This window comes from Argentina silus (genome assembly GCF_951799395.1).
Source record: "Argentina silus genome assembly, chromosome: 4".
Taxonomy (NCBI): domain Eukaryota; kingdom Metazoa; phylum Chordata; class Actinopteri; order Argentiniformes; family Argentinidae; genus Argentina; species Argentina silus.
Window position 1 is genome coordinate 6,702,721 of NC_139658.1, and position 17,524 is coordinate 6,720,244.

The following is a 17,524-nucleotide window of genomic DNA, read 5'->3' on the forward strand; positions in this document are numbered from 1 at the left end:
CAACCCTAGCAGTCTGCACCTCATCATTGTTCCCTTCAATGGTGCCAGTGTTGAGGCATGTTAGTGATATAAAGGCAGAAGCTTACTTTCATACTTAAGTCACAGCTATTCTAGTCTTGCCAATCAGCTCCCTATTAACGAATTATGATTAAACTACTTTTCACAAATACTTCCACATCACACCATATTTTCTGGTCAACTTCCATATTCAGATCTCATGCAATGTTGATATAGCAAACAAGACCGTTCCTATTATGGCATACACTATATATCATAGGAGAAATTGATCATAATTGGCAGTGACCAAGGGGACAAGCTGGGTCTGCAAATCATGAATCTTAACTCTAACCCATTGTCTTACGACAGGCGGCATCATACAGACACTCAGAGCCTCGACCCTTTCTATTCATTCTAGTTGTTTCTTGTTGTTACATGCTGACAGTAGTTGCTCACCATATCAACAGGTCATCAGTTTCCCAGGCAGCTACGCAACACTGCTCTCTAGTGGTGAACACACTCATAATCACAAACACAAGTGGTATTTTAGCCTTGTGGGATAAACTTTATTATCATATAATGTGTGCCACTGCCATTTTCTTCTCGCTTCTTTATTTCCAATTAAAACCCATGTTTGAAAAGAAAAGAAATTAAAAAAAGACCAGATCCAAATGCATAAACCGTATACATTCTTTATTATTGCCTTTTTACAATCATTTTCTTGATTTGTCAACAGAATTAGAAATCATGTGAAAGTTGAAATGTTCTATACTGGATGGTTATGAATTGCTGTTTGCTACAGTAGCCTACACTACACACACTTAAACCTAGATGACTAAGACAGTGTGACTAAAGGCTTCATTATTAACTATATATTTGTGAGAACACATGTACAGTATGAGTTTAATATGAAAAACAAAACATGAAATTAAGCAATTTTCCCAAACCATTGGAAAAATGTTATATGGTTGAACAGTTCCATGCCTTTGCGCATTACAATGAACAAAGCTGTGCATATGCAGCAGCAGCAATTGCTGCCCTGACCTTCATTTTACAGTACATAAGACCATTAAAAGGTTTGGGAAAAGCTTTATCTTGATAGACAAGTGTATGTAACATCTTGACCCTAGGTTTAATGTTAGTTATTTTTTATAGGATGTTTTCATTTGATAGGATGCAGCGTGTCCAGTTCAAATTAGGTGAGCATTGGTTAATCTACAATCTCCTAAATTCATCTTTCTATAATTATTAGAATGTTACCCATAAATAATGTTTTCTAAATTCATTAAAGTGCATTCCAATCTCTCTGCTTTGGAACACATGTCTGCATCGGTGCTGATTGTCTCCTCCAACATTCCGGAACTAAAGCCATTAGGCTTAGCAAAGATGAACAGTCTCTTGCTGGTTTTGTCCATTAGTTACTGGCCATGTGAGTCAGAGTTGCCTTTGAGGCTTGAGAAGATGTGCAGGGTTTCTTTCATCTGTTTTCTTCACTGCTGCATAACTGTGGTGCTAGCAAGTCTACATGAGAAGCCCTCATCCTGCAGGGCATACTGGGGTTCAACTCCAGCCAGAGCCTCAGTATCACAACTGATTCAACTAACAACAACCGAGTACATGCATCGTCCCTGAGGTAGGGATGGAGGGGAGGAGAGGGGAGGTGGGTACATAGCTGTCTATAACTGTTTCTACAGTATCCAACAATAGCCTTACTATAGGAGGATGGATGAGGTATGCAGTGATTGCTGTGGCTGGGAATAGCAAGCGTAAGGAGTACACATCAAGGCTGTCTGGAATTTGAGGTTGCATCATGCAACACTGATGTCCTCCCAAAAGCTGCAACAATACAACAAAATCTCCACTTAACTTGGCTATCAGCTGCTCTATATACAGGAAGGTCAGAGGTCATGATGAGACACAGGAAGTAGGAAGTAATTGGTCCCACCTACAACCTGTGGAGTGGTGGAATGGTAGCCAAACCTGAAAGGCCTCATAGCAGTACAATGATAGTACCCATGCAATACCTTCTGGTCTGGACAATGAAATAAAACAGCTTACACATGAATTACATTAAGTGTGCATTCTTTTGAGAATGCATTATTGCTCATCATATCACGGGCAAATTGTGATGAGAAGCTGTCATCATTGCTTGAAAGGAAACATGAGTAACGATAACTGCAGTTCACTCCGAGGATTGCTGCTGAGTGGAATTATGGTTTCACAGAGGTCAAAAACAAACAAATGTAGTAGCTGAGCAAATGTGCTAGGCTACATCCATCAAGTCAAAGATCGACACTGCAAGCTGCAGTGAAATCTCACTGGCAGATAAAACACATTCAGAGAAGTGGCGATTCCAATCCAAGGACCTTTTTTCATTCATCTAAAGAACAGTTCCTTCTATAAACCCCATGACTCCTGCCCCTTCTCCCCTACTCCTCTTTCTCCAATGCACTGGGCTCCAGGCCTTCTGGGGAGGGTCTCCTGGGGGGGTTGTGTGTCTGGGCCAGGGGGAAGCCCCTCAGCCTCTCCTGCAGGCTGCCCACAGCCAGCCTCATCTGGTCCTCAGCTCCCTGCAGAGACTTCACCTCCATGGTGTAGAAGAGGTACAGCAGCGCCATGGTCAGCAGGATGGCGAAGCACAGCGCCCCCAGGAGGTAGAAGGAGGCGCGGGGAAAGGGTTTGTCGGCACCCAGGGCCAGCCAGGGCACAGCCGCGATGGCCAGCTCTAGGAGAAGAAGGGCCAGGCCCATGACTCCTGTACGGGCAGCTGTGTATCGCATCCGCTCAGCACAGTGCAAACCCACTTTGACCTCTGTACGGGCCTCGGTCACAATGTCAACTAACTCAGCCAGCTTACCTGAGGGAGGGAGAAATGTGAAGAGTGAGTGAGTCAAACCTTGGAAGATCAAGAGTGTTAGGACTAAATGTGTCGCTAACCCTCACGGTGGTCTGGCTTATGTCGTGCATATGGAATTCATGATTCAACAATGAGGTTGCTGGCAGATCTTGCAGTCAAAGTAATAATACCAAAACAAAAGAATCTGAAAGTTTCAAATGATCATGAATGACAGCCAACACATTTGGAATGAATGTGTACCTGCAGCGGAGTCCTGCTCCCCTCCCTTTCTCGCTCCATCTCCAGCAGCCTGTGTGGTCTGAGTCTGTGTGTCCAGATGAAGGTCAGCACTTAGGGCCTCATGGTCAGAGTAAGGAAAGGCGTGGTCTGGGACGGAGCCCTTGGTCGTGGACATGGACTCACATTGGATGGCCACCCGAGTTGTCCCCTGAAAAACGAAAGAATTAGAATGGAACCAGAATTTTATCTTTTGTTGCTGAAGGGATATTCTTTTGCAGCAAATTATATAATTAATGCTGTATGCAGCGCTCCCCCCCCCCCCCCAACAACACTATAAAATGTTATTTATAGTACAGCAGAAATCGTTTTTTTATGCATTAGACAATGTCCAATGTATGAGTTACAAATTGAGAGAATAGAGCACCCCTCTCACCTTGAACAGAATGTAGTCTATCCGGATACCCTTCTCGAATGGGCCCAGCTCTTTCTTATTGATGTAAGGGTTATCTGCTATGAGAGTGATGCCATCCTCACAGCCCTGCCAAGAGAGCATTCAGGTTAAACATCATCATGAAAATAACAATTGCTTTGTGCTTATTCGCCTCCTGGATCACTGCATAGGCATCCAACTCAGGGTTGGCAGTTATATGAACTTACACAGTAAGTAATGGTAGAACACAAGGTGGGTAAAATACTGGAGAAAATGACAAACCCTTCCTTTAAGGTGGGTAAAAGCTATTCATCCCCCCCAAAAAGTGCATAAACAGCATTTACCCTTCACTACATCACTGGACTTACATCGAACTTGGCTGTCTCCGTGAAACAGTCGCGGAGGCCAGTGTAAGTCCTGAGCAGGCGGTTGCCAAGGTCCTGGGGATGCATGTTCAGATCCCCACCTAGAATCACCAGGTCTGCTCCACTGGAGGTATGGCTAAACAACCAATGGATACCAACAAATGGTTCAAAAAGAATAACCTCATCACTTCACAGCGAGGTCCACAAAAACATACACAAAGACAAAAGCTGCATTAAAGCAATATTAAAACAGCCTCTTATGTTATCAATTTAACACATCAGAATGATCGTGCTTGACTTTCAGCACATATTTTACTAAAATTTTAAAGAAATTATCAAAGCATTTCCAGCGTATGGAACTGTGTAATGAGCTCCAGACACTTGGCCCTACCTACCGGATAAACTGCTGTAGCTCCCAGGCCTGTACCACTCTGTGAGGTAGGTAGGAGTCCTTCTCCCTGCAGTACTCGGCATGCAGCTGGACACCACAAACAGGATATATATGGACATATCAGTGAACGCCACACACTGGTTACGTACCGATAGTCTTTCCTGTATTCCTCGCATCCTGTCTTCCTTCTCAAAAAGCATTGGTGGAAAGTATCTAAAGGGAGGAACCTTAGATCTTCTCCTCCGATGTGTTTTGAGAAGTATTGGGACGCAACCCTAGTATGCGCATGTATGAATAAGAAGTGTGGACAGAAAAACGTACATGTGTGACGTAGACGTTTGCTGTCAGTCCGCCTATTTTTAAGATGACCATCCCCACAGCTTTCCCTCCAAACCAGTCTCCATGGTGGGCCTGAGGGGACAGGACACAGGCTCTTAAGACTAGAAACAAGTTTAGAAAAAGGAGCAATAGCGACACCACAACATTGAGGATGGGGTTACATTATTGTATGTAAACAAAAGATCATAACCAAGTGTCTGTGTTCTGTCTGCATGGTATATTCTGCTACCAGACAAAAACTCATTGGAGAAACGAATCCCATATCTCAGGGTTTGATGACTTACCATGTATGGATATCCATTTAATGAATAGCGATAAAGAAACGCATCGTGGATTCTGTGTCTGGAGAATATGGCCAGTCCGCTTCCTATGACCCCACTGAAAGGCAAAAAAGAGAACACAACATATCAAGCTTTAGGATACACAATAAACACCATGTCTACCAACAGCAGAACATGTGACCTCTGACTAAACTATAAGAACAAGAACCAAAACCTCCTGACTGTTGTTGAGACATATTTCCTTCAAGGTCCCTTTTTTATTTGTATTACAGAGGGGATTAGAAATGAAAGGCATTTGAATAATCTTAATCTCATGCCTTGATATGGAGGTCAATCAAGTATTAGGTGAAACTTGGGAAAATTCCTTTGTGCAGTAGCTAATCTTCCAGCTTTGATTTTAATCTCCTCACACATTGAGTAATGTTCCTTATGACTGACATTGGACTGCATTGCAATAAAGTGCACAGGGATCACTGCATACTTGGTACTGTAGTATAGTAACAATATTGCAAATGGTCCATAACAATACTTATTTCACTGAAGTGAGCTGTTAAAGTACCACTTTCAGAATTAGTACTTTGAGAGCTGATGAGGAGATGCTGTTAACAGATAACAAAACTTCTGGGGCTGAGGGAAACACACATACCTTTTGAAGTAGTGAGAGTGAGGATGGCTACAGGCAAGTGTCTTTTTCAAGAACAGGTAGTCTCTTTCACTCCATACCTGAAAGAAAAATCTAAGATTTAAACACACTAGTATTCAGAAGGCCATGGACTTTGGCAGTTCTATTTTGAAGCTGTAGTTACTAGATCAAAAGTCTGATGTAGAGTTGATCCCATGACAAACACTAACTCTTGTGTAGATTAGTATGCCTCAATCCCAAATGAATAGGAAAGATAGGCAGTGGGACCATCCACATTTCACAATTTCAGATGGTACCCATCACTCTCACTCATTTGGAAATTGAGACAGACAGCTGGATCTAAAAGACCCTGACATGGGACCTTCACTCCTCTCAAAGTTAGACCACTTTTGTTGTCTGACAGCATGTGAAAAACGTATGGCGTGAACTGTCACTTTAAGGGTGGGACAGTAGACCCCATAGCTTGGCAGCATGCCCAAACGGTAGTGACAGCTGGGATAATGTGCTGTGTCTTACATACTGCATCTCTTTCACAAACATATGTGTGTGTGTGTGTGTTCAAATGCATATATTCCTCAAGGTTTATTATGCTAAAAAGGTTTCACCAACCTCCTGCAGCAGGACAATATCATGCTCCTCCCTGCTCAGCATTTCCCCGATCATGATATAGCGCTGGGGACAGTGCTTGCTGAGGTATCGGATACCCCTGAGAAGAGGAAGGACAACATTACTGCACCACACTAAAGCATGCTGTGTGCAATGCAAAAAATGTGTTTACTCGGCACTCTCTAAATAAACAGCACCACAGTTAGCTACTCACCAGCAGTTGAGGGAGAAGACCCGAAGGCTGACAGTGTTGCTGCTTGCCATGGTGGTAGAAGAGTGAATCAGCAGTGATGACAGCAGAAGGGGTCAGAGGTTAGACTAGTTCCTCAGTGTAGATGCCTGGAGCCACGACTGGGTTAGATCAGCAGGGATGGCTGTCTGGGTATGATCCTGGAAAGTATTTTAAAAGAGGAAGATTACCCAAAATCCATTTTCATGTGTATTTCTGGTCAATCAATAACGCATACTGTTTCGAACTATCATCATACGCGTGCAGCTGCATCATAGCTATTGAAACGCAAGGTTTGTAAACATAAGACAAGAGTTTTTGCACTCCGATTCTACTATGCCAGTGATTCCCAGAAAGCAGCACACGCTAGCTCTAGCGCTGTTCAACAGACACCGTGGGAGGGAGAGGGGAATCTTGGGAGTTGTAGGAATTGAATCAAATGGGCCATTTGGTACACCAGGACTGATGAGGGCATTCAAAGCTCGATATCTTGACTCGATGTCGTTTTAAAATGTTTTTTTTTATTTTTTTTATGTGTCTACTATTGAACAATGAAAACAACAAATCCACTTGATCACAGGGTAAAATTCCGCATTAAGACAAAGGGCCTACAATTTTGGGAAATTGATTTAAGACAATTTAAGCATTTTGAAGGACCTGCGGAAGGATAGGGAAACCAACACAAGAAATGTTCATGTGAACAACCTCTCACAATAATGTTCTTTATCGTCACCTACTCTGCACAGTACAAAGTATGCTATAGATAGCAGCAGTAGATAATAAAAGTCCAATGTGAAATGTCAATAGCAGCATGATGGTGTGTGGGACTGTTAGTTCATCTCACTCAGCATGACAACACAGTAGAAGACAAAAGCTAATGGTAGAGTTAAGGCTAAGACAACACACCAAGGTCATATACTGTAGGCCTAACTCCTAAACAAAGGGTTCTCTGTTGATTTATTTATTTTTTTTACTTCACAAATATGCTATACACTATATGGCAGGTACTGTACAGAAAAGGCAGCAGTGACAAAACAACTTGGTCAGGAGGATACACCAGGGGGGTGCAGTATACACCAGGGGGGTGCAGTATACATCAGGGGGGTGCAGTATACACCAGGGGGTGAGTATGTGTGTGGGATCGTTAGTTCATTGACCTCAGCATGAACAACACAGTATAACACCATATCCTAATTGCCCACGGCGCGTACAAGCATCAAGGTGAAAAACAGATCTCTCCCACTAAAATCAGTTTGTGTCCTAATCAGTCCTTAAAGCAGCAGTGATACGCTACATGCACTTGATACCATTGACCTGTACATTAAGTCCTGACATAAGCCGTTTAACAACGCAAAGCACATTCCTGTGCAAATAGACAGTAAAAGCTTATCTTATCGTTTGAAGGACACTCCATTCACTACAATAATGGACCCACTGTCCATACACAGGGACTATGCAGGAGGCCACCTCACAGATTCACACATTCTCAGTGGGCCACAATAGACTGACCCTAAGTCAACACAGTGCTGACATAGGAGACACAGGACAGAAGAGAATTGAGTAGGGAGGGTCAATGTTAGACTGAAGCCTTACATTGAATGCAAAGGCATAGGTTAGCCCTATGTAAATACTCTGACTCTGCACTGGTCTGTCAACAAGATCAATAGGCCTACACACTACACATTCCTAAAGGCATAGTTCTGGATGACAATCTATTTACAAATGTCAAAATCAAAGGGATGATGAACCAAAGCTGTGGCCAGCCTGTGTGTGTGTGTGTGTGTGTGTGTGTGTTGGTATGTCATGTGACGTAGCGCGTGCAAGTGTATAAAACTTAAAATTTGTATTCACATTTTTGTTTGTAAACACATATGTAAAACACAGATCCCTACTGCTGGCAACAGAACAGTATCGACTTTAGAATCCTAAAGTTAGACACAGCCAGCCACGGAACTGTGTGTCTTCCAGGCGCCAGTGAGCTCGGGGGGAAACCCTCATCGGGGACTGGCTCGAAATTGCAACCCCTAGGGCTCCATAGATAGATAGTGCATAGCGGTTGTAGCTACTCTAGCTACATTGCTAACTATATATTATTGATAGTGGTACGTACAAATTAACCTCGTCCCCAGGCTATTGCGCACCTCGAGCATTTTGCGGAAGTGTCTACGAACGAGATTTCGTACAAATACGTTTGTGGTGCATTAATCGTCACAAATGATACCCGTTATATAATTTAGCTATATGGCTAACTTAGCCAATGGATTTCAAATGAACTTACCGTGTAATAAGGCTAGCTAGCTCGCTTGTGCAGCTGTCAAGTTCCGTGTGCAGGAGTCAGGACACTTAAAAAACATGACACTTAAAAAAACATCGCGTGCTGGCAAGACAAGAAAGCAAATAGGAACTTATCTAACTATCTAGCAACGTCACTTCAGCTTTTATTATATTCAGCGTCAAATCTACCTACGCTACAGCCGAGTCTCCATCCCTCCCCGTCTACAACTCGTCTCGGCTCAATGTGGCAAGGGGCACAAGACTCTCTAAACTCCAGGCGATTTGCCCGTGGGCGGTGCTATGCCGGGTGAAATGCAGTATTTTTAGTGGGTAGTTTTTCTTTTTAGCAAATAAGGTGCCAACTATATATCCTCTGGTTTTAGCTTGGTCGGTGGGAATTGCATCTTGCATCCTGGCATTTCAAAGGTTCCCCACATGTGATAACCATTCTTATTGCTGCTCCCGACGATCTTAAACGAACGCACCTACAATTATGCTCACCTTTACATCGCCAATGCCGTTTCACCGCAGCTGAGTCTTGACTTGATATTCTAACAATGTAATATGGGTTTGTCCTATTAAGCACGTCTACGATATAATTTAAAGCAAGTTGGAAAAGTGACCGAGGGTTAAATAACTAGTCAAATCTAAAAAAGGGTTAACCTAAAACATGTATGTGTTAGAAGTGATTTGAACCTACGTCTCCCATGCGGGGTACCCAAGCATTCGGCCGAGGACATTGAATGTTTCAGACAGGGCTACTCATCACAAGAGCGTGGTTCCAAATCACCTCCGCCACAATTGCACGTTCTTTGAAATAAGAATGATCATTCGTAGGCTACTGAAGATATGTTCAAGGTGCTTCAAGAGGTATCATGGTGAAAGAGAAAACATTGACAAAACAAATTAACAAACATTTTTAATGAGTTTTCTGGGGAAAAATGGCCCCAAAGGCACCATGCGTCTTTTATTGTTAGATTACACATTTTGATTTGAATATATAATACAATCCCCTCACTTTGAAGAAAACAGCAAATACAAAAATGCAATGCACAATTGGTAACCAAGGCCACAATAAACCACCTTTTCACCAAATAAACCTGCCCACACCATTCAGATTATGATACATAAAATATCTCATCATCAATGTCAACACAAACACACATCATTTTCAATGGATGCATACGGCCTCCACTGACTGTCAAAAACAAACAGAAAACAAACAAACAAATATTAATTATGATAATGGTAATAAAAAACAAGGGCCTGTAAAAAAGGTAAAATTGAGAAATCAGCTTGAAAATGTTTAGCTTTTTTTTTTCTTGAAGTATGACATTCAAAGCCTGGTGCATGTAATCCACTGTACAAGTCTGATGTATGAATTCTTATGTTAGAAGTCCAGTAAACCATCAAAGGCAGACACCATCCCCTCAGTGGAGGCTGTTGGAGGGTGAAATCAGAGTACACGCTCATTTTAATGGATGGAAGAGAATGAGGAATGGTATCAAACACATTGATACCAATCCTACTTCCATTCCATGCATTACAATTTGCCAGTCTGATCCCCTGTCTACCAAGATCCATTGGATGACTGTTATCTTGTCTTTAGTATAAAGTTCAACAATACTTAGTTGCAACATGGCCATTGCAATGGCAAAGGATAACCACATCACCCATAACCCAGCCCTGCCCTGCCCTGCCCTCCCACCATTTGTTTTCAATCCCTATAAATAACAGTCAATGGTCGCACACCATAGCACAGAGACGATAGCTCACCTCAAAACAGACACACTGCTTTCCATTGGCCAATGGCATTCATGAATTGAGAGGGGAAACACATTGCAGCCGTTGATATTATTAATTCAATTTACAAAAGAGAAACTTTGTACAACACCATATTTTCATATAAATTCACCAATTTGATCTCTCAAATGGGGAAATTTGAGATTGTTGGTTACCTGGAGTTAAAAAGCTAATACAAAGGTATTAATTGCCTATGATATTGACTCCTCAAGGAAGCCATGATTCATGAAGTAAACAGTGTTGATTCCCCTCCACTGTAGCAGAGCAGCTATGGTCTCTGTGCTGAGTTTAAGTTAATCACAAATATAAACATATGTCCCCAAAATACTCCTATGTAACACATATTCCTGTAGCATCCACTGACTCACAGTACAGAAATGGTTCTTTTCAATTAGGCTACATGACTAAATACAGAAAATAAACATTGTTTTTGCTTCACCCTTTCTTGATATTGTAAGTGCACCAAAGCACTGTCTGAGAGACCTATACAAGTCACAGGATCCAGTAAGAATAGGATGTTCCTGATCACGTGTTGGGCTGGCAGTGATACCAAGTATCATAAATCACTAGGTCATACTAGTAAAACCTTAAATTGCAGTATGGATAACAACACTTTGAAAAAGAAACTGAATGATCTGATAACATGATCCCCTTTCTGTACACTTGGATTGTTGCAACACTTGCAACCATTCGTTCATGATAACACATACTGTACATACTGTAGTAAAACAAACAAATAAAACGTTTTAATTTCATCTCTCTGTCTGCCTGTATAAGAGATCTCGACCCAAGAGGTGGAATCATGCATAGTCATGTTCAAGTTTCCAATTCATGTTTCTGTCCGGTTTCTTTCTGTTTATTAAAAGACAAGAGGTAGTAATAACAAGGCAATGATGAGTGGCTGGCAATGATACTTGTCTTTGGAGAAAGGCACTTACTCTACTTGCCGTTCTGTCTGATCTATCAACACCACTTGGTAGGGCAGTTGTTATAGGTTTGGATTCTTGTTTCGTTGGCTCCTCTTCCATGGTCCTTGTATCCGCTCCATTCCAATCTATACTGTACATTTCTAACATTTCCCTTAGTTGGAGAATACTCTCGTAACCATAAACACCTTCTCATTCCCTCAGTGAAAACATTCCAAGGTACATTTATTGTCATTGCCAATGTGACCCACTTTGTCCTAGGACATTTAAATATATACGTTGTAAAATTGCCTTTTAAACAAAAATACAAACTCTTCTCATTTCCTTTCTTGTCTGTGTTGAAACTTCATTCTTTATCCTATTTTACAAAAAATGCAATTAATGGAAGTATAAAATGTGTCTGTGTCTGTTCGAACTAAGGTCTTTTGAACGTTTCTTGGTAGTTGAGCAGTCTGAGGACAACAGATTGTGTCAGGCTTCGTCAGCCGATTCCCAAACCTCCCTGAAGAGCTGTTAGTCTTTGACAAGCCTGTAGACGTGGTACTGTGCTCCGTGTTCACTAGTCGAGACCTCGAAAACAAACGCTATACACAGCAAGGTCTCCTGGGTGTCACGGTTTGTCACCACCTGGAGGATTAATGAAGCACAACAAAAATCGCGTCAAAAACACTGTTTATAATCTGGTTATAGTCCTTCAATGTATTCTTATACTTCAGTATTTCTAACTGTAACACATTTCCCAAATATGTTAATAACCGGTACTGTATTAGAGTATATTGTGTAGAATATATCACCTGAAGGATAGTGAAGTTTTCCAGAACACTGTTCATCATGTACTTCTCTGGCAGGTGTTTGAGCTTGTGGATAAAGTTGATCATATACTCGCACATGGGGGAGCGGTGGATCCTGTAGACACACTTCCCTCCTTCCATACGTGCGTACTCCGTCTGAAATACAACAGCAAAGACTTTAAAGCTGTCACCCAAAAATAGTTCATGTAAACTTTGCGGAAACTCTACATGATCTACATGATACTGTATGTCCCATCCAAGTACTAACCAGGCCTGACCCTGCTTTGCTTCTGAGATCTGAAGAGATGATGATGGACTATTATAATGTTCAATTATAATATAGAAAGGTGTTTGTTTTTTTTAATTGTGTTTTGCACAATTCCCCCCCAAAAAATCTGGATTGTACTTTGCACTCTTTTGTATGTATGTTGTATTGAATAAGTGTGTTTGTCTTTGATTGGTATCCTACTATATATGCTTCCTCCAAGCTACAATTTGCCCCTCTGGAATGAATAAATTTGTTGTTCAATTGAATTTCCTCACCTCTACTTTTTCGACCACCTGTTTGCCGAACGAGCAGACTTTGGTTGAGACGGTGATGGTCATGTTCTCAGCACTGCTGTACTGGCTGCTCACACCGTAGAAGGAGCCTGGACCGTCCTGCATCCCGCTACTGTTCAGGTCCGCCTAGTCGGGGGTTGGGGGGGGGGGGTGGGGGGGGGGGGGGTGTGTGGAAATAAAACACTCCAATGAAGTCTTTCATATCAGCACAGGTGATTTATGTGTTCAAAAGTGTGTAAAATCCATTATTTTGCCATCACAAACATTGAAGGCAAGATTTAATTAAAACTAGGATATATTCTCTGTCAAATCATCAGCAAATACATTGTTCCAAGGAGACGTCCTTACCCAGAATTTGACTAGGAAGAAGGCGTTCTGTGGCCCTTTCTCATATAGCTCTTTGAGTCCACCCTTCTTCTCAGGAAACTTGTCGTAGATCTGTCGGATGTCCACCGCCTCCAGGAGCGGGTCACTGTAGGAGGGGTTGGTCTGCCCGATGTGGACAAACAGGTGTTTGCTGTACTGCAGTGGGGAGAGAGAGAGAGGGAGAGAGAGACAGAGGAAATATAATCAGAACTGCCAATTCATATTTTATCATTTTTATACTTTTTTTCGAATTTATTTCTATGAGCCCTATTAGATTAGAAAAATTAAGACAGGAAGAAAGGCCCTTGTGCCGTTCCTTTATCCACTAGGGCTGGTTGTACTCACGTTGTCAGGGTCCCTCTGTACCTCCATGAAGGCTGAGTACTCCAGCATCCTCAGCTTGGAGGATGCAATGGTGCGGTCCTGCCACACGGGCACCGCTGTAGCGGCCGGCGGGAGGGGGGGTGCCAGGGACTCATAGGCTAACCAACAGAAACACACACACACACACACACACACACACACACACACACACACACACACACACACACACACACACACACACACACACACACAGTCAGGCAAAGACCTCACCTCCCCTGCTAAGGCTTCCATTTTACCCAAATACAATGTAAAGCACTTTGAGCATCTGGAAAAGTGCGATATAAATGCAATCAGTTATTATTTAGCGTTTGTTTAGATCCAGCTATGTTTGACTGTACATACTCACTTGATATAGGTGAGGGTACGTGGCCTGATAGGTTTGTGTATGGGGTCTGTGCAAAAGGTTTGATACTGAAAGAAAATGGTTTTGTCAGTAGGATGGTAGCCTTACATCATTACGTATCATAAACATTCTGCACTGCTAAATGATAGAGTCACACTAAACAGCTGTCATTATCAAATTAAATATCATGTACTACACAGTAAAACTAATGTAAAACCTTGCTATGCTTGCAGCATGTGCCTTTGGGCTTTATTGGCATGTCAGACAGATTTTGTATTTGTTAGTGTCTAAGCATTTAGGGAGCTGTGTGTGTGGCTGCACCAGCTAGGCGTAAGTCCACCTCTGCTTCACTTGTATGTATTGTACTACATTGTGGCTTTACATACTTTGCTCATGCGACTGTGAAACTAGCAATTTCATTATTTGAGAGAGAACAAGTTATCACTATAACAATGTCTCTGCTGTTTGATGACACTGTAGGGGTTGATGATGCCACATTGGACACTGGGGCACAAGCGGCTCAATGTCTCAAGAATTGGTTCCTCATCAAATGTTTTTTTTATGTCCCAAATGACCTCAAACGGCCAGTAGGGGGCAGTAGACTGGTTTTCAAACCAATTCAAAGCGTCTTCTTTCTTCTACTATTCAAGCTGGCCTGGTTGTGACCTGGTGGTAAAGTTAGTGCAGCAGCAGGAAACATGACTGAAGCAGAGTTAGTGCTGCCTTGTGCTACAGCTACAGCTGGACTAGGGAGGGAACTTACGCATAGCTGGTGCGGCCAAGCCCAGGAGTCCTTCCCGGGTTGAGCTCTAGAACCAGCCTGATGTGCACAAATGCGATCCGTTAAACATGCCAAAGCCACCCGCCCAATCCTCCACACACCTCAACACCCCCTCTCCCACCAAGTGTCAATCACTCCAACGCATGGTGCAGCCAGACAGACAGACACATAACCTGAATGACACGCCACAGATAGATATTGTAGAGATAACCCATTTAGTCACACTGAGGGAGGGGGAGGGGGGTACTCACTCCTGAGAAGGTCCAGGCTGTCCTGGGATTGGGCCTGGCCAGAACTGGAGGATAGAGAATACAGTTAATCAATTAACCTAATCACAAAATCACTCACACTTTACATTACATTAAACCCAAATATACACTACAGAGCCAAACCGAGCTGAGCTGAGCTGAGCTGTACTGGGCTGGCCTGGTTACGAATCCACCATAGTTGCTGAAACAGTGCTGGAAAAGACAATGTGAAAGGAAAATATCTGAGCCAGCACAGTATGGTTCGGGTTGGCCCTGTAGTGTGTAAAACCCCAATGTTGCTCAGACTCAGTCCTATATGGCTGTATGACAATGTCTATTGTATGTAGACTAACAATAGTAAAAAAAATAGTAAACAGTGTAATTGCAACGAAAGACAATATTCAATGTGGACAAACCCATAGAATTAGAAATACTTTATGTTATGAATTCTATATATGAATGTGTATTCTATATAAACTCTACTTCTGTGATCAAGCTATTTGAGAAGGCCACAGTGCTCACCCTGGCCTGCGGGGGCGGGTAAGGGGGCTGGGGCAGCGGGGGCAACTGGCTCTTGATCAGGCTCGGGGAAACGATCTGTGCTGACGACAGCGCTGCCATGTTCTGGAGAGCCTTGTCTTTGGAGGCCTGATCCTGTAGACGAGGGGAGAGCGATGAGCCAGATAATCCACACCTATCATCATCATCACAGGGCCTGTATGGGACTATAGGGCCTATTGCAAGTGTTTGTTTTAACACTTTCTGATGACAAAATCAGTATTGATTTCTCAAAACAATTGTTTGCACTTCATTAGATTTGATCTTCATTAGGGCCTATTGAGCAAGTTATCAAATAGCTAATATGAGCATTAGAAAGTTGAATGCTTCTGCAACTAGAATTTACAGTACTGTTAATGTAAATTAAGGCATTTGACATGGTAAAGAAGAGGATTAGGAAAACATTCTATTTGTAGCTTTCAACAATGATTGGATGAAAAACAGCTTTGTGAGCTACATAATCAAACAGAACATTCCTGGAGTCACATGCATCTAATTAGTCTTAACCTTGAGGAAAACCATGAACATCTTTCAGAAATTAAACTCTCTGAGAATTTGTCTCTTGACAACCAATGTTACTTTGAAACAACAATGCAGAGAAACAGTCTTGTGTAGGGAGTGAATGTGATTTGAATGGAATGTTCTTCTGATTAAGATTTTCAGAGACAGAGCAGAAAAGCATACATGCTTACAATAAGCTGGGCATGTTTACGCCTGGACATACAGTAGGTCTCTACTGTATGTCTACGACCAAAACAATATTGAAATTGTCACCAAGCTACACCCCCAATCCCCACACTATAAAGTCAATAACACACAGTACAAAGCAGTAAAAAGCACAGAGAGGGGACAGTTAAGTGACACAACCCCCATATTTACAAATCTAGTGAGGTACGAAACAGTGAGTAATGAAATAAGAAAATGACCCCTATCAGAAACAAAGGGAGAGAATAAAGAGAAAGCTTTTTTTTTTTAAAGTGCATATGAGCTTGAGGAACCTTAAAAAACAATACCAAGTCCTCTGTGTAATCAAAAGTCACATCAAGGTTACAAGCCAGTGACATAGAGTAGAGCATACCTGTAGTCCAGGGGAGGTTGGTGGAGGTAGAACTTGGAGGATGGCTCAGTGTAATGCATGGAATGGAATGAGGAATGGTATCAAACAAGTGTTACCATTCCTTATTCATTTCTATGCATTACAATGAGCCTGTCCTCCGATTTCTGCCTCCACCAGCCTCCCCTGCTGTAGTCATCATAGTCACTAAGAATTACAGAAGCGGAGCATTTGATCCAGATATTGGTCCCTCTCAGGTTTATATCAACATAACAAATCAGCCTTGGCATGCAATCAAATGTAGCTTCCTCACCATTACCTCAGAAATACGTTTGGGAGATAGACTACACTTTTTCGAATCAAAATTACAGACTTATCCTCTCTCTGAGAATACAACATGATAACTCAACTTACGTTATTATGGTCAGCCTAGTTGTGACAGACCTGAACTGAAATATTGTTAAATCAAGCACACCTCAAGTTAATTTTAAACTATTTATAATACGTATTTTACCAAGGTCTGACTTGTGAGAGGGAAGGCTATTTTAGAAGACTCTCAGTTAAACAGCATCACCCTGTGCAAGCAAGTGTTCTGCAGAACCTGAGGGCATTAACAGTAAAAGACATATAGGCTACAAAAAAACACGTTTTCTAAAGTAAGCAGGACGTGGCCATGCCAGCAGAGGGCAGAAGCACAGGGGACAGTGCACTGGCACTGCCAAGCAAGGGTGGGGAGGGGGCGGGGGGAAGCAAATCGCATAAGTCAAATCCACTTACCAAATTCATGGCCTAAATCAAAGGAAAGAGAAACCATATTTAGTACACATCTAAACTCTAAAAGGGATATTAAGATAAACTATGGGTTTGTTTACCGGTTGTCAGTGCACACTACTGTTAAGTCAGCAATAATGGACAAGTACAGCCAGTAGGCCACTAGTTTATTAAAATGAAATATGATCGCTGAATAGAAGTAGTTACTAATAGAAGTGTCACTCTTTAAATAAAATGAAAAGGTATGAAAACCAACAGAAATAAATGTTGGTCTATTGGTTCCTTAGAATACTGATGCATAGTTTAG

The 17,524-nt window shown here is 42.1% G+C and overlaps 2 protein-coding genes across 5 annotated transcripts in view; both read right to left on the minus strand.

The window, feature by feature from the left end:
- Window positions 1–558: 558 nt before the first annotated feature.
- smpd2b (sphingomyelin phosphodiesterase 2b) lies at window positions 559–8,852 on the minus strand. Its single transcript, XM_083668284.1, has 11 exons — window positions 8,636–8,852; window positions 6,343–6,518; window positions 6,132–6,228; window positions 5,526–5,602; window positions 4,883–4,976; window positions 4,581–4,670; window positions 4,264–4,346; window positions 3,872–4,004; window positions 3,507–3,611; window positions 3,095–3,281; window positions 559–2,854 (listed from the first exon to the last, which is right to left on the minus strand). The coding sequence occupies exons 2-11, from the start codon at window positions 6,390–6,392 to the stop codon at window positions 2,427–2,429; spliced, it is 1,344 nt and encodes a 447-aa protein (XP_083524410.1). The 5' UTR covers window positions 6,393–6,518; window positions 8,636–8,852; the 3' UTR covers window positions 559–2,426.
- Window positions 8,853–9,532: 680 nt separating this feature from the next.
- tead3b (TEA domain family member 3 b) overlaps window positions 9,533–17,524 on the minus strand; it is a 29,359-nt gene continuing 21,367 nt past the window's right edge. Inside the window, exons 6-16 of one of the 4 annotated variants that reach the window (XM_083667787.1) lie at window positions 17,224–17,235; window positions 15,357–15,488; window positions 14,979–15,047; window positions 14,838–14,881; window positions 14,569–14,625; window positions 13,809–13,873; window positions 13,424–13,560; window positions 13,061–13,234; window positions 12,695–12,838; window positions 12,155–12,307; window positions 9,533–11,987 (exon numbers count right to left, since the gene is read on the minus strand). In XM_083667787.1, the coding sequence (XP_083523913.1) occupies window positions 11,874–11,987; window positions 12,155–12,307; window positions 12,695–12,838; window positions 13,061–13,234; window positions 13,424–13,560; window positions 13,809–13,873; window positions 14,569–14,625; window positions 14,838–14,881; window positions 14,979–15,047; window positions 15,357–15,488; window positions 17,224–17,235 (1,101 nt within the window). In that variant the 3' untranslated portion in view covers window positions 9,533–11,873. The remainder of the gene's footprint in view (window positions 11,988–12,154; window positions 12,308–12,694; window positions 12,839–13,060; window positions 13,235–13,423; window positions 13,561–13,808; window positions 13,874–14,568; window positions 14,626–14,837; window positions 14,882–14,978; window positions 15,048–15,356; window positions 15,489–17,223; window positions 17,236–17,524) is intronic. The other 3 variants (XM_083667789.1, XM_083667788.1, XM_083667790.1) reach the window with 3 other exon arrangements.

What these genes read in the sequence shown, in the direction of transcription:
- smpd2b (XM_083668284.1), bottom strand. Translation starts at nt 6,392, where the DNA reads ATGGCAAGCAGCAACACTGTCAGCCTTCGGGTCTTCTCCCTCAACTGC. An exon ending in ATATTGTCCTGCTGCAGGAG is followed by an intron (nt 5,603 to 6,131) that starts GTTGGTGAAACC and finishes TTTTTCTTTCAG; the next exon opens with GTATGGAGTGAAAGAGACTA. An exon ending in GAGCTACAGCAGTTTATCCG is followed by an intron (nt 4,005 to 4,263) that starts GTAGGTAGGGCC and finishes TTGGTTGTTTAG; the next exon opens with CCATACCTCCAGTGGAGCAG.